At 36.2% G+C, this 16,642-nt stretch overlaps 1 protein-coding gene across 1 annotated transcript in view; it reads left to right on the plus strand.

Moving 5' to 3' along the window:
- The window catches only part of LOC110461715, an 83,155-nt gene extending 67,638 nt beyond the window's left edge, over window positions 1-15,517 (plus strand). Inside the window, exons 10-20 of the mRNA XM_021515336.1 lie at window positions 1,483-1,635; window positions 2,396-2,491; window positions 3,928-4,029; window positions 4,834-4,950; window positions 7,408-7,582; window positions 8,437-8,552; window positions 9,144-9,237; window positions 11,309-11,391; window positions 12,321-12,456; window positions 12,985-13,082; window positions 13,317-15,517. Of these exons, the coding sequence (XP_021371011.1) occupies window positions 1,483-1,635; window positions 2,396-2,491; window positions 3,928-4,029; window positions 4,834-4,950; window positions 7,408-7,582; window positions 8,437-8,552; window positions 9,144-9,237; window positions 11,309-11,391; window positions 12,321-12,456; window positions 12,985-13,082; window positions 13,317-13,529 (1,383 nt within the window). The 3' untranslated portion in view covers window positions 13,530-15,517. The remainder of the gene's footprint in view (window positions 1-1,482; window positions 1,636-2,395; window positions 2,492-3,927; window positions 4,030-4,833; window positions 4,951-7,407; window positions 7,583-8,436; window positions 8,553-9,143; window positions 9,238-11,308; window positions 11,392-12,320; window positions 12,457-12,984; window positions 13,083-13,316) is intronic.
- Window positions 15,518-16,642: the final 1,125 nt, after the last annotated feature.

Here is a 16,642-nt window from a genome sequence, read left to right on the forward strand (position 1 = left end):
CTTTTAAGGTCACATGAGGCAGATATGTCAAACACTTTAAACGACTTCTTCTGAAGAACTGGTAGTTATAAAATCTTAATATTTGGCAGGTGGCTTCCTGGGAAAGAGCCAAACAAAGTTTTCGAATGAAAATGACCTTGACCTACTTTCAAGGTCACAGCGTTCAAATATGTCAAACAGTTCAAACAGCTTCTTTTGAAGAATTAAAAGGCATAAAATTATAATATTTGGCTGGTGACTTCCTGGGATAGAGCTCACCAAAGTTTGCAAATGAAAATGACCTCAACCTACTTTAGAGGTCACAGAGGTCAACAACATTTTAATGGATTTGTTCTTGAGAACTAAAAGGAACGGATTCATAAGATTTGGCTGGTAGCTTTTTGGAATAGAGCTTACCAATTTGAGAAGGAAAATGACATTGACCTACTTACAAGATCACAGGGGAAAATATGTCAAGCAACTTCTGAAGAAGATTCAAAAAGCATAGAATCTTATAATAATATTTTGCTGGTAGTTTCAACAGATGGAGCCAACAAAGTTTGCGAGGGAAATGATTTTAGTGCAATATAATATTTAATGAGAATATTTTGCTATGACTGCTTAAATATTCAGGTGAGCGATACAGGCTCTCTTGGGCCTCTTGTTATATAATTAAAATCTTGTTCAGTGAAATGTTATTCTGGTCCATGTGGATCTAGTATTCTCATAATATTTTAGATTAAAAAAAACCACGTAACTGTTGTTGTATTCGGATAATCCTTCAGATGATTTCAATACCGTACGGAAAAGTTAATTGACATTCTAACTGTCCAGTAGAGATATGTCAGTTGCCCAGGTTTTGTTATATTTCCTTAAAAGACAGTCGATGTTTTCCCTAAATGGTGCTGTGCATTCGTATGACTCAAAGTAATGCTATGGGGTCTCACACAGTTATTGCTTTCTCTGTACTTAATGATTCACCACTTGGTGTAGAGTTCACCTTCACATATAGGTCTTGTGATGTATTTTAGAGTAATTGATATTTGTCCTTGTATTGCAGCAAATTAAAGAAAACGGTTGTTTGAATTGACACCTACTTCTCTTCTAATTGAATTACATGCTTTATGTTTCTTATCTGTGCTATCAAGCGTGAGCTTCAGACCATTCGCTCTCCCAAGATCCCCAGCGGTGGTGGAAAAAAGAGAGTGATGTCTGATAGGGTTAGTTGTTATCCCTCCGATGGCACGGTGCTTTTCCCCCGTGGGTTTTCCTCCACCATGAAAACACCATTTGTTCCCTTAGCGGCGTCGTAATAAAAGCTCTACAGAGCTAATGTTTGTTGTTGACAATTGTACACGACGTTAAATAAAGATTATTATTATTATTATGTTTGCTACGTTCACAGAACCTACATCGGTTTGACTTATTTTACAAGCTCCGATAAAGAAACAAACTACGTCTCATCTAATTTAATTATATGCTTTACGTTTGCAATGTTCACAGAACTTACATTGGTCTGACCTAATTGCAAGCTCCGATAAACAGACAGACGCAGTCAAACTACCGGAAGTAGAAAGGAAACGACGTGAAGCAGTATGGGAACTCTTCAAAAGTGAATGTGTCTTCCTCATCGATCATCTAATGGTTCTAAAACATGTACGTTCCCTGCGCTAACTAACGATTCTGGTGATCAATAAAGCATTTTCTTGATATAGAGAAACGACAGAATGTGCTTCCCGTGGATAACGTGGTGTCATCATTATCTTTCTTCCTGTGGTTAAAGAACATGTTAATATTTGTATCAAGGGACACTCTTTGTTTTAGTTCGTTCGGATTTACATTGCATATTAAAGGTCGCAACAGTCTTTAAAGAAAAATGTACTTTTTACCTCAAACAGATAAGAATCACTCAAAATCTAATATAATTGCAGTTTCGTTATCTCCTCATAACAAGTACTAGCCTTGATCGACAGAAATAGCACAGATTAAACCCATGTTTCATCTTTATCATGTCGGATTGCCGAATTGTATTTCCCCGGAATATGTCTTCCTTACAATAAACGTGGACTATTAACACCACATAACACTTAAACCTATCCATAACGCCCACGTTCTGTTCGAGATTCCGAGCTGCGCAAAGGCAATTTAAAGAGTGATCAATTATTATCGTTCTTTTGATATTGGCCACGTACTTTGAAAAATATCACTTCATCTGAAGGTCAGCTATTGAACAGTTATATTGCAGAATAAATTACGTCATCAAATACTTGGGTTATCATTCTCACATTTCATTGTTTTAATTATTGGTTAAACGTTATCGGTTTACAATACAAGCTGAAATGTTAATTTCCATATTGATGAGTTGGTGATAGCTACGCCAGCTTAATCCCCTATCATTTTCGTAAAATCTTTCCAGTGCTTCATGGAGCCCCTTAAAAAGGTCCAAGTGGAAGGTCATGTAATGTTTGCTGAACCACAGGACATTTTTGGTAATCTGGACGAACTATGTTATGTAAGTACATAAATGTATAAGACGAAGACGTATAGTGAAAACAATATAGTTCTATCTTGTAGTATTGCTGCTAGAATAACTAAATGATTGCCGATTTGGAAGGTATCCTGAACGGTCAAAACTGGAGTACACATTCTCCCACTCTAAACAAGACGCATTTCCGTTTTTACTGGTAGAAATTTTAATAAAATATTTTACCTGTAACTGAGCGAGATCGGGTTATCTCAGTCAAGGGTTAAGATTCTGTAACAAAATCCCAACCGAGGCGTAAGCCGAGGTTGGGATGTTACAGAATCTTAGCCCGGGACTGAGATAACCCGATCTCGCTGAGTTACAGGTAATTGATTTTTTTTTCTCGCACCTTAAGTTCGAAACCTTGGGCCTCAAATGATAGGGACCTATTCACTACTAAAGCTACATTTGAATGCTTTCGCGTAAAAATGTAGTCCGTCCTTTCATAGATTTCAACGTATTTCACAGTGTAGATTATATTTTATCTACAACATCAAATATCTAACAACATACACATTTACAACTATACATTTAACGACAAAACAGAACATTTATAATGCAAATTGTCAATTTCAAGCAGTTAACGCGCGGATGAATACATCGCAGTGCAAAAATTCCGCGAAATGTCACGTAAAGATACAAGACAGATCGGACGAGATAGAAATATCTAGCATTAGGGAATAACGTGGGATAGCTCTGTCTGAGGTGCGAGAAAATAATGCCTTGGCCTACCTAGCAACTTACGTACGCTATTATTCTGAAAACGTCATCATCGTGTCATCACTTTATTCAGTGCTACCAGGGTAGCGTCATAAATTTTGTCGCACATTTCATTTGCCCGTGATGACAGCGCGGTGTATTGGTGTTTGCCATTACAATATACTTTTACGGTAGAAAAGTGTGGATGAAAAATAATCTGTCACTCCTGTAAAATCCTGACAAGGATCGCTCAACCCTCGGGATAAGTTTTATGAAGTTAAACACTCAGCAAAGTCTCGTGCTAAGCTTCAACATCTTACTCTCGGGTTAAGATTCCTGTCTACTCCACACTGAAGTGATTGATTTTGTTAAGCCGTTATATCCTTGTAACTACCTAAGCATGTTAATTTAAAATTAGAAATACACGTAGTGTGGGAATTTTAGTCGAGAAAGTTCAAAACTTGGTGTGTTGTATTTCGTTGCATAAGAAAATCTGCTGTTGTGTTTTAATCGCGGATTAATCTTACTGCCAAAATAATACTGCCGTCAAAAATTAGTACGTAGTTGTGTAAATGTTATTTTATAATTCATGATAACTGTACCAATCGCGACTCGAGTATAATCTGAAATTTTAAAATAATGTCGCCAAGATATTTTGAAAGAGCGTTCCATAGACTTACCTTCACAAAACAAACCAGACAGTTAATGCAATGTATCTTTTTCAGGTGAGTTACACGTTTTGTAAAGATTTTATATCGGCCTTACTGAAGGATATGAGCTCAACTGACTTCGGAAGTACAAGTGTCTTAATCAGAGCCTTTGAACGGGTAAGTAGTAGTAAAAGGGTTCAATTTAGTAAACGCCTAATCAGTAGCCAACGAGACAGCAATAGCAAACAGGCACGGACACGCACAAGGGTGAACAGTTGTGCATAGTCGAACAATAGTGAGAGTGTGAGTATTAGCAAACGATTTAGCGAGAGTGAACCTGACAAGCAGTCATTAACTGATGATAAAAAATGAGCGTGAAAGCAATGACGAACGGCTGAGTGCGAGCGGTTTAGTTGCAGTGAACTCGGTGAGAAGTAGTTAACGAGCGAATATATGGAACGAGCGATTAGTAATGGACGGAATTGCGGCAGCGAACGAGTGAGTAATAGGAAAGGTGGCTGGGTACAAGTAATCGGGAAGGTAGTGAAAAGCATTAGCTAATGAGCGAACAAAAGCTAAGGTACGAGTAGAAATGAGCGGATAGGTGAGCAGAGAGCTAACAATCACTTGCAAAAGGACAAATAGAAGTAAATTAGCGAGTAATTGCAGATTTGGAGCTATAGTATACATTCGTTCAATCGTGTACGGATAAGCAGTGACGAGTGAATGAGTTTTAGTGACGGGTGAAATATTGTGACAGGGTCAGTGGAAGTGAACGGGTCAGCAGTAAAGAACGAAAACTCGCTCGTAAACGCATTCACAAAGATCTGGGTTTCGTGATGATTTGTCTTATTAAATGAATATCTGGTCTTCAAATCGATAATGTTCACGAGTTCTATTTAAACCTGACAGCCCCAGTTCTTTGAAATAGCGCTAAGTCGAATTCATGTTTGACATAAACTCCTTTTGACTTGTTTACAGTTCACAACTCACTCGAGAGATGGAGGAGTGTACCATACTTACTGTCTGAACTATGTGAATGCCTTGACTTACCTCGAACAGCTGAGACGACACGAAGATTTCACGGAATTCGAAAAGGTATGCTTCTCATACACGAATGGTAAGCCCAGCCCAGGCAATGCTATTGAACATTGAGGAAGATAAAGTATGATCTGTATCCTCTGTCAATCTTATGGTAGAAAACCTTTACAATACCATCCCGTTTATACAACATCCATACGCACATAAATGAGAAAGAATTCAATGATATTGTGTTTATATCATCATACAATCATATTATGTTGGTCTGTAATATAAACATATAGCAATTTTATCTGATATTTAACAATATCATTTTATATCGGTATGTATTAAAATCGTTTATTTTCCTGTATATAAAGATATTGGGATTATTAATTAATGATAATTTTGTGTTTAAATCCGCATGATTATAACGTAATCATATATTAATAAAGTATATCTGTGTATTGGCAAATAGTGCTTATATGAGCATATATCATATTTGTATACAATTATACCGTGATTATGGATACAACGTGTGCATCTTGTATAGCCAAATTCATCATTCAATGGTTTCCAAATATACGAGTTTTTGACGTCTTCCCCTTTGTATGATGTATCTTCAGTTCCACTTATTTTCTTTTCGTGCCGAGCTGGAATCTTGTTTTGCTCTTCTCTGTTGACGGTATCACATTGACGTTTGCTCTAGAAAATTGATATGTAATAAAGTCTTAATTGATATTCGTGTTAAATACTAATGTTTTGACCTAAATTATACATAGAACGTTAATGCTACTATTTTCAGATCCGACAACAAAAGTAGGGTTTTGACCTTTCTCACACAGATTATATTCCAACATAAACACCAATGCCTACCGATCTTTTATTGTCGACTTGTATAGTAGTTAATGGAAACCCATCCCTTTTGTACACTGTAATCAAAATGAAGTCGTATATGTTTACGAGTTAGTCCGACTGTGTGACTGGGACAAGGTGAGGATTGTACCGCAGACAACCAGCCCCCTTAACCATTCTACAGTGGTATTGAGTAAGGGCCATTAACATCACAGAGTATACCCTTCCCGTATTAATGTCATCATTATATCGTAATAACAGACTTTAATATGTGTGTGGGTTACGTTCAAGACCGGTGATTAGGACGTTTATGATCATGTTAACGAAATAATAATGATATCGGAAACTTTCTGCATTTGAGCCAAATTTTTAGTTTTCTGTCGAACAGAAATACTAAACTGTCCATACTTTGGTTGATACTGAATTGTATACGGTAATACATTAATTAAGTGTAGCTGTAAGATTGGCGAGATTCGTGCCACGATGAAAAAAATAGAATTTACGAAAATAGTCCGTTTGTAATTAAATTTTTAAAAAGGGCATTGCCTTCTTCAGCTGTAAACAGAGGTAATCCTTTTTCACCTGGTAGGATGAACTTTTCTGCTCTTGACATAATAAGTCATCCTCAATGTGCAGTATACTTTAGTTGTCCCGTTGTAACATGAAGTACATTGTATGCTTTAATTCTAAGGGCTATATCGTCTGATTTACATTTGACATCGATACGGCATTATTCGGAGCTGAAGAGAGAGTAGTTTTTTTTCTGTTTCATTGCGATGTTCCTTTAAAAAATAATCTTACGTTAAAATTGATCACTGAAAACACGATGTAAGAAAACCTCTTTTTTAAACATTAATTAGTTCCATTTTGAAAATCCAACAAAATAAACATCAACTGCAACATATTGCCATTTAATCTATTTAGGACTACCTTGTGGAACACAATAGTGAAAGGATACTAAACCTTACATTAATAGCGGCGGGGACTGAACGAGATTTCTCTTTTAATGTTTTGCCTCCTTTTGGGAGAATTTGTTAGCCTTGCTTTCGTAAGATTCTTTTTTCAGTTTCTCCAGCTTTTTTATCGTTTTGTTTCTTCTAATTTTAGTTCAATTCATAGCCCTGTGCGGTTTTTTTTATGTAATTGAGTTAATAATAATTACCTTTGCCTTCATCGTTTATTTCCAGTTTGACATAGAATTGTTATTTGTTGTTTAAGATAAAGGATATCACAATAGTCTTACTTGACATTATATAGGGACATAATTTACGGAGTTCCCAACCATGTAATGGGGTAGTAGTGCAAGGGAGGATAACTCTCACCTCGTCAATTACCGTTAGATATTGATTTAACTCAGGATATTTCTATCATTATCTGTGTTGTCATGGTTACACGATATACAATGATGACACGTCATTGTTGTTTTTGTTATTCCTTTACCAAATACTCCCAATCAATTCATACAAGTAACATTATGTGTGCTTTGCTGTATTATAAAAATGGTAAATTTTGACCGGTCAAATATTCATATTAATCTGAACTAGCAATGCTTTGTCGGACCGCATTATTTAAATCCGTTATTTGCTCTCCATTTCGACCTCATCCAAGCATATAGATCTCGTGAAATGAGTATTTTGCAGTAAGAGAAGATTTGTTATCAATACATTTTAATTGTTGCAGTGGTGTACTCAGGATCCGCGATGTAACCGTCTCCAGTTGACTGACCTGTTAGTGGCACCAATGCAACACTGCACCAAATTCCCTTTATTGCTCAACAATATCAAAAAGTATACTGATAACAGCGCCGAGAGGAATCTGCTCGCCGAGCTCATAGAGAAAGTGGGCGTGTCTCTACGTGAGTACCTGCTCGCTGAGCTCATACACAAAGTGGGGTGATCTTAAGTAATAACATGCTCGCCGAGACCCTAGGCAGAGAAGGAGGGTTTGGTTACATTGGGATTCCTCAATAAGTGATTGTTGGTTATCGTGTGTATTTACTCGAGTGAGTTAATTTTCAAACTGTATTACCACATGAGGTTTACCGAGTGTCTTTTTACAATTTGAAAATTAACTAATTAGAGTTAGATACAGACGATAATCAACCATCACGAGTTCGTGTCCTTTGTCTCTTACAGCTTGTGACATTATATCTAGAAAACCATGTTTCTCTTGGAAATACATTATTCCTGTTTACATGGAGAACAATTGCGATGAATCTATGACGTCACAATGGACAGATGCCGTCGCAAAGCATTGTTACTTGACGTCATAATTAGAAGGTTGACCAATGAACTATCGCCAAGGGTGTTACTCACTAGCGGTTAACCAAAAACGTTTACCACTCCTAGGGGGTTTATCCGATGAGTCGGGAGTGGGGAAACCTATAGTGGTACATGTAGTTGGAGAAATATAGGGAGCATACAGTGACATTTTTTCCTCCGTTCTTTTGCTATTACCATTGTAATTAAAAAAAACAATGATCGTTATTTACTGGTATTGTATCAAAAAGCTATTTACTATATTCAGCAGGGCGTTTGAATTCTTTGCGTGTTCCGAGACATCCTCCCAGACAATATCGTACAGATATAAAAAAAAAAAAAAAATCGCCATGAAAAAGATGTCATTACCTTTTATACTCCTAAAGCCGACGGAGCTTTGAACAGCTGCAGACACTGATCGTAGGTCATAAACCTCGTTTTATTGTTGTAGAAAAAATGGAGGACAAGATGAAGTGGGCAAAGAATTACGAACGTCTCCAGGAGATCCAAGGCCAGCTGGTGTGGCCGTCGGTAGCAGACATCGACCCCCGGGCCTTCGTGCCTGACGTAAGTATGATGACAAACCATTAATTCAAAATTTTATCACCAGCTATACATGTAGCACTTGATTGAAGGCTGGCTGGTCAGCGATCGTAACAGTAGAGGTTTATGACGTAATAAGAACCATGATTTCGTATATAGGTTTTTTTAGTGAATGTAGGTGAATGTAGACGGAGAAATTTGATGGTTTACCTAAATCATTGTAAAACTGTCTATATATTTCACGAGTGTTCTATTCAAGTTTTATGTTTTATCTGAAAATGTAACTCCTGTGGTCTTTCTGATTAAAGACAAACATAAGACTATTGACTATAAAATATGATGCAAGGAATTTTAAACATGTCGTGACTATCACCTCCCGTGGAATAAATACATAACACTGTAGGCCTAGGTTTTATAACGCATGACAAGGAATCCTGCTTTTGTGTGTAAGTAGTATTTTGTGTGTACTATAAGATTTAATGTAAGTCATTGTCTTTGCGAAAGTCTTTTCACACAGACAATGAGATGGTAGCGCTACGAACTGGAATATCTAGAAAAAAACACAATTGAATTTATATCGGTCTTTATTAAGTTTTTGAATATTTTCTTTTCCAGTTTCTCAAAACTGCCTTAACTAAACAGCCATGTGAAAGGATGATATGTAGTCCCAAACGTCAACTTATACACGAGGGATATCTGACGCTTGTAGGTAAGTTTATACACGAGGGATATCTGACGCCTGTAGGTAAGTTTATACAAAAGGGGTTATCTGACGCTTGTAGGTAAGTTTCTTCACGAGGGATATCTGACGCTTGTAGGTAAGTTTATTCACGAGGGATAGCTAACGGTTGTAGTTAAGTTTATACACGAGGGATATATGACGCTTGTAGGTAAGTTTAATCACGAGGGATATCTGACGCTTTCAGGTAAGCTTATACACGGGGGATATCTGACCTGTGTAGGTAAGGTTATACACGAGGGATATCTGGCGCTTGTAGGTAAGTTTATACACTAGGGATATCTGACGCTTGTATAAGCTTACCTGCAAGGGTCAGATATCCCTCGTGAATAAACTTACCTACAAAAGGGGTTATCTGACGCTTGTAGGTAAGTTTATTCACGAGGGATATCTGACGCTTGCAGGTAAGCTTATACACGGGGGATATCTGACCCGTGTAGGTAAGTTTATACACGAGGGATATCTGACGCTTGTAGGTAAGTTTATTCACGAGGGATAGCTAACGGTTGTAGGTAAGTTTATACACGAGGGATATATGACGCTTGTAGGTAAGTTTATAGACGAGGGTTATCTGACGCTTGTAGGTAAGTTTATACACGAGGGATAACTGACGCTTGTAGGTAAGTCTGTATACGAGGGATATCTGACGCTTGTAGGTAAATTTATACACGGGGATATCTGACGCGTGTAGGTAAGTTTATACACGAATGTTATTTGACGCTTGTTGGTAAATATCAGCGAGCACGTAACTTATACAGGTCTGCGCCCTGTCTCCGTGAAACCGGCGCTGCATTTCTTCAAACTGTCATCCAAATTGAAAATCAGTTGAAACGGCATATCCAAAGTACGATGTTATTTGTTAATTTCTATTAGTAAATGTTCCATGCGTATTTTCTGAACTAAAAGCGATATTTCCAATTTTCTATTTTATTTATAAATGTTTATGATATACAGAGAATACTTTTACTAATTATAGATAAATTATAATTCGGAACGTAGGAAATATTTATTAATGAGAAAAGTATATTTATCAGAAAGTGTTGCAAGAAAGAGGCTTCAGGAAAAAATATTAACACGAGACGCCTGCTCGATTAAGGTAGCCTTTCGAGTCAAAACGTCACATCCTCTTTATGCATTCAGATAATTACTTTATTAGTTTACAGAATCAAATCAGTCATAATCAACATATGAAGTTGTTCAAGATTTCTCTGTTAGGTACGGGAACCTATTGATAAATTCATTTCAGTGAATTCGAAATACCTTGACTAAGAATTGACATCATAAAAAAATGTAAAGGTTTGCGTTGATCATTGTCTAGTTCAAACTTGCTAGTCATTCTCCACTTCGAGAGTCTCTTAGTATTTATGACAGAAATAGATATTAAAAGATAACTGACCATATTCAAACAAAACGCGGACCATCTATTGTTACATATTGTATTCTGTGATCAATAAGACTAGGACTTCACTGCTGCAGTGAGGGACCAAAAGTTTCTTTCTTTGTGTGGTATTGTCTCGACATATCATGGTACAACGGAGAAAGCTCGGAATTTTCATATAAAAGATTTCTTATAATATATAATATCAGTGTGCAAACTAGAAATAATAATATATATAAAGGTTAGGTATATTATTCTATTATTCAACAAGTCACATCGGTATAACCAAATAGTGTTATTATATTCCACAACATAATAGAATATTGTTTCTTATTAGAAAATTTCCTCTCTTGCTGTAACACATTCTCGTGTGCTTATTAAAGTCAAAATACCTCCCCAAATTATAACACATTCTCGTGTTTTTGTTAAGTCAATGTACCCTCCCAAGTTGTAACATATTCTCGTGTTTTTGTAGAGTCAGTGTACACTCCCAATTGGTAACACATTCTCGTGTTTTTGTTGAGTCAATGTACCCTCCCAAATTGTAACACATTCTCGTGTTTTTGTTGAGTCAATGTACCCTCCCAAATTGTAACACATTCTCGTGTTTTTGTTGAGTCAATGTACCCTCCAAAATTGTAACATATTCTCGTGTTTTTGTAGAGTCCGCCAAAACATCGGATGTCTACGTATTCTTGTTTGATGACATCCTACTTATCACGAGAACAAAGAAACCACAGAGGAAGGTAGGAAGACCACTCATCTTCGATGTGTTTTTAGCTGTTAGAAAGCAGATGTTAAATATCATACATGTTGCCCTTCGTTCCACTTTCACGATAAATTCCCCTTCATTTACCCTAAACTGATTTTGGTTGGCTGTCGAGTAAGTCGAATAGTTTCTTGTCGCAATATACATCTACTATATTTTATCTAAAAATTAAATATAATTTGCATGGTACACCTTCTTGACTCTCGGGAAAATCAAGTGAACTACAAAGCACAACTGCTTGACGAGTACCACGTTTAATATTACGGTCACTGTGAAGGAATGATTAAAGTCAATCATATGTTAAGTTATTGCAATGATGCGTAAACTGAAGAACAAAACTAAATTATACAAACTTAACTAGAAAATGATCAATTAGACTAAAAAAATATGCCAAAGTCAACTGATCAGTAACACATATGTTCAAGCATACATACGTTTCCTATGAACTTTATCTCATTTGAAAAAAATAGCAACTAAACATAGTGAACAGAAATACTTTTTCAGTGCTATCAGAAGCCCACTGTGTTAACGACAATACCAAGGGTCCCGCTATCAAAACATAAGAAATAGCAATTTATATATGTTTTGTCGGCCTTTCGAGTCCCTCGTAAAATAAGGTAGACTATCTGTGTTTCGAGTAATGTCAGCAGTTATTTAGAAAGCGTCCATTTTGTCAGGGACCGGATATATATGCACATTACCTTAAGGAGTAGCTGTTGTACCTCAAACATTAGTGGAGGATTATTGTTTTCCTATCTGCTTTGATGTGTCTTAGGAGCTTGCTATTATCTATAAGTATTGAGTCTGAGATTTGATTGCGTCCTTCTGGGGTTTTGTATTTACTATCTATCGAAACGTAAATATTATATATCTGGTACATCAGATCTCTTGTAATCCGTTTTTCAGAAACATTCCATCGACAGTATTCACATTCGGCTTCAGCAGTCTGGTCAGTCTGATAAGATTGTTCACACGGTATATAGACAGCCCGTGGCCTTGGACAGACTCAGTGTTCACGATATCACCCCATCTGACGCAACAGGTAATGAGGTTTGATGAGTAACTGAGGTTATATTGTCTATTTTTCCATATTTAGTTAATGCATAAAACATGCACCAATAAATTTGACATGTAACCGCGATAATAACGCGATTGTGTCCAATGATATAAATAACGCGATGTTGTGCTTCATTATTTCAAGCTTATGGATTATTTTTATTATGTCAAGGTGTAAAATGCATCACACGACGTGACGTTACTTTATTTTCAGATGTCACATTCGCATAATTAGATTGTCTTACGTTGAATTTTTTTCTTCATCAAAGAAGTTGACTCTGTTGGATATAAATCATTAACATTCATCACTGGTTGGAAATTTTTATAAATTCACACATCCGTCTTTTGCGCGAGTTCAATCGCTTTAGATATCATGGTCCATCAGAGCTAGTAGAAACAGAAGTCTATTTACGTATTATGTTGATTTGTTTTAACAAGCAAACAAGGCAATATTTAACCATTTACATTGTTAGCAGTCGGCGTATTTTACTCTAGGCCTCTTCTTCAATTTCAGCAAATGGTCTTAAGCATGCCTTCGTCCTAGTCCAGATCAGTCGGTACCAACAGATCATTGGTGTATTTACGTTACAGGCTGTTACAGATTCTCACAAGGTAATTCTTAGTGTGTATCCCACCTGTCTCACAAACTCTCACAATGTTATTCTTAATGTGTATCCCACCTGTCTCACAAACTCTCACAATGTTATTCTTAATGTTTATTCCACCTGTCTCACAAAATCTCACAATGCTTATTGTAACCGCTAAAATACTGCTGATACTGATAACATGTTGTTGTTGAAACTACTGGTTGTTGAGGTACTTATACAAAACATTAATATGTTACAGGCTATTTGGGTAGACAAGCTGTCACAAGCAAGAGAGAAATTCAATTCCGTTCCGGATATTTTGGCAAATCAGTTATCGCCTGGCGAGGAAGGCGGAGCTCAAGATGGACTTATATCTTCGGACATTGTCAGGGCAACCAAACAAAACCGTCGAGCGCCGTCGCTCAGAAACCCTCATGGAAAGTCCTTGTCTATGGATGCCGTTTACCTGTGATCTTTATGGATAGATTTTATGTTTATCATGATAATTGGGAAATCGTTGAGGTACCATACGGACATATGTTATCCTGAATCTGTAATACCAGATGTGTGATCTATGAATTCCTCAAGTGACAAAACCCATAAAGAAGTAGAATTGGCGGGAGAAGATGGGGGATATGGCGAAGTTGTGATATTGACATTTTGTTACACATCATTCAGATAATGTGATAACTAGACGTGTTGTGTGGCTGCTGTTTTCATTGATTGTTACTCCTTACGGAATCGTCCAGACAGTCTGTAATATTACGGAGCTATAGTAGGTATCTCCAAGATTTGATAAAATTAAAAGTGAATTGTTGTGCTGCAATAAATTTCGCGTAAATTCGCGATGAAAAAACGCTAATTCAAACTCTTGCAGATATTTATTCAGAAAAAAATGAAACACGGAAGATAATATATGGACATTCGGTGAATGGACCTTTCACGAATCAAAGCGCTTTGAATTGGACGTCAGAAGATTATTTGCAAAAAGTTCACTTAACTATAGTACGAAGCTTCAGGAATGTTTCCTAGTTACTGACCTTTTATACACAAATACAGTCGCATATATATTGTAGAAAAGAGAGTTCAGACGAGGACTATAACAGTTTCCAACAACATGTCATTTCATGCAATTATTCTAGTAAAATCTAGCAAAGAGAAACCGAAATATCGACGATAAAACGTTAACGTTGCATAATGCATCAGTGTTCATGTTTGTTTTGATTATAGTAAAACGAAGAATAGCAATAAAAATGCCTTTCTATGAAAAGTATGGAAACTCGTACTCTGTATGTGGGAACAAGTGAACCATATACGTTCTTTATTTAAAAAAAAAAGATCGTCGGAGATCTCAATCGGAACTGAAATATTTTGGTTACCTTTATAAACTTCATGGGACGGTAACTAGGAATTTCAGACTTGTAACGGAGACTGTGGGTTAGAGATGATAACAGGTTATGAAAACCTAGACTTAGCTGTAAACACGTTGATACGAAAAATACTACTGTAAATAGTGTTGTTTTTGCGAGAGAGATACAATTTCGCTTTAATTCGCGAGGAGGCCGATTTCGCAAACTAACATCTACCGTGAATATTATTTCCAAGGATCACTACAGTCAATATTGAAACACCAACTTTTCAATCGCGCCAATCGCTAATTGAAGTATTCCCGAATAGAAACCTAGAGGCAGAGTTCACGAAATGAAGAAAACGAAGAAATATTGTAGAAAATGAAACTGTTTGCGCAGAGTTGAAGTTGAAGTTTCATCCTACCGACAAAATCATGAACTGTCCTTAAAAAATATTACTTCGATCTCAAATGAGTCCACTTAAATCAAAAGTGCTATTTAAGTCACATGTGTTTCCCTTAAGTGGCCTACGGTGTGACAAGAATGAAAAACTGGCTGGTACAGTGATAACATATATATGTATATGTAAATATATATATTTATGGATACGTTTCTTGTTATATTTTTGTATGCTTTCATTATGAAGCTGCTGTGTTGAGAGTGATAGTGTTCATTGGCAGTGTTGTGATACATTTGGGGTGACGTCATTAAAGCTGCATGCGAATTCAAAAACTTTTAGTCGACATTAAAAAAAAGTTATAGCTATTCTGCTTCCTTAGTTATGAAAGCCGGAAGAGATAGTCACTGGGGAACATCGCAAAACCAGAAAAAAAAACATTTTTTAATCTCGGTTGAAAGCTTTTCAATTTGCACTGTTAGCTTTAACTTCGTTACTCTAAGTGATAAGTTAATGATTATTTAAATATTCATCAAGATATTAATATACAATCATTGGAAATCCTTTATACATCCAGTTATATATTCACTCCAATGAGTTCAGCTATTATGTGATTAATAAAACTTGTTAAATTATATTTGTTTTTGCGTTAAATGTATTGTATCTCTGACGTTACAGTTATAATTGAAATAATGTTTTGTGGGTGTGCTACACTTCCAAATACCATATTCTGTGCTTTGACCATGCAGGTTGGGGTTGATAACGTATCATCAGCTGTGACGCTGGAGGCAAAATTGTTTAAGTTTTGTAATTGTGAGATAAAAGACAAATACATTGGAAGGCATACATTGTAAGCAGTTCACTTTCACGAGATTATATTGGCATTATATTTTAAAAAAATGTTTCTATTCCATTATACGTTAGTATTAAAATAAAATAAGCTTCCCACTCAATCGTAAAGAGCGAAGTAAAAAACATGCTAAAATCAAAAGATTAATATAATATAATATATAAGACATTTTGAAACTAAAAAAATGAAATATTGTCAATAAATCGACTGCTGGATTTAGGTATCTTTAAAGACATATGTTCCACTAGCGGTGGCCTCGCGTTGGTAAAATACCAAGTAGGTTTATAAATTTCACATTAAATCAAAATTGCGTTTACTACTATGTGAATCTTCAATTTTATTTTCATGTTTTAATTTCAAGACATAAACTTAATTAAATAAGTCCATATTTCATTTTCATACTTTTACCCAATCTTCCATTTATGTAAGTTTGCAATCTGTTTCCTACTGTGTGTTGATATGAAAAAAAATGATCATGGGGAGCAATTTAAAGATTTTCTCGTAGTTTCATTTAATCAAAAGCTGTTTTCTTGATTAGATAATCATTTTAATGGCTTTGGTTGATTTAGTCATTACTTTAGGCAATAGAAAGCAATGTTCGAAGATCCCGAATGGGAGGCATGCCACTTCGTCTTCCAGTGTGTATCTGCATGCCATGTTACCAAGACATGATTTTGATGCAATGTAGGTCAATGATCAAAATATAGGTCCGAGAGTCTTGAGTTCGGCACATGACACTGCATCTCCGAAATAGATACCGGCAAATCAAGACTGAAGATTGTGTATGATATAATTAGAGCACTAAGCTTCATACGAAAAAGAGTGGTAACCCGTACTAACTGCTATAAAGGGCCGGTTTCCAAAACGGCCCCTTCTCTGATTCAAATTTCCTGTTGGTGGTGCATTGCCCATGCCGTTGTGGTCACAAATCTATAAAGTATAAAGATTTAGGGTCACTTGGTTTGTTTTTTATGGCTCCTCAAAGTTGT

The sequence above is a fragment of the Mizuhopecten yessoensis genome, unplaced genomic scaffold, assembly GCF_002113885.1.
Source record: "Mizuhopecten yessoensis strain PY_sf001 unplaced genomic scaffold, ASM211388v2 scaffold10651, whole genome shotgun sequence".
Classification (NCBI taxonomy): domain Eukaryota; kingdom Metazoa; phylum Mollusca; class Bivalvia; order Pectinida; family Pectinidae; genus Mizuhopecten; species Mizuhopecten yessoensis.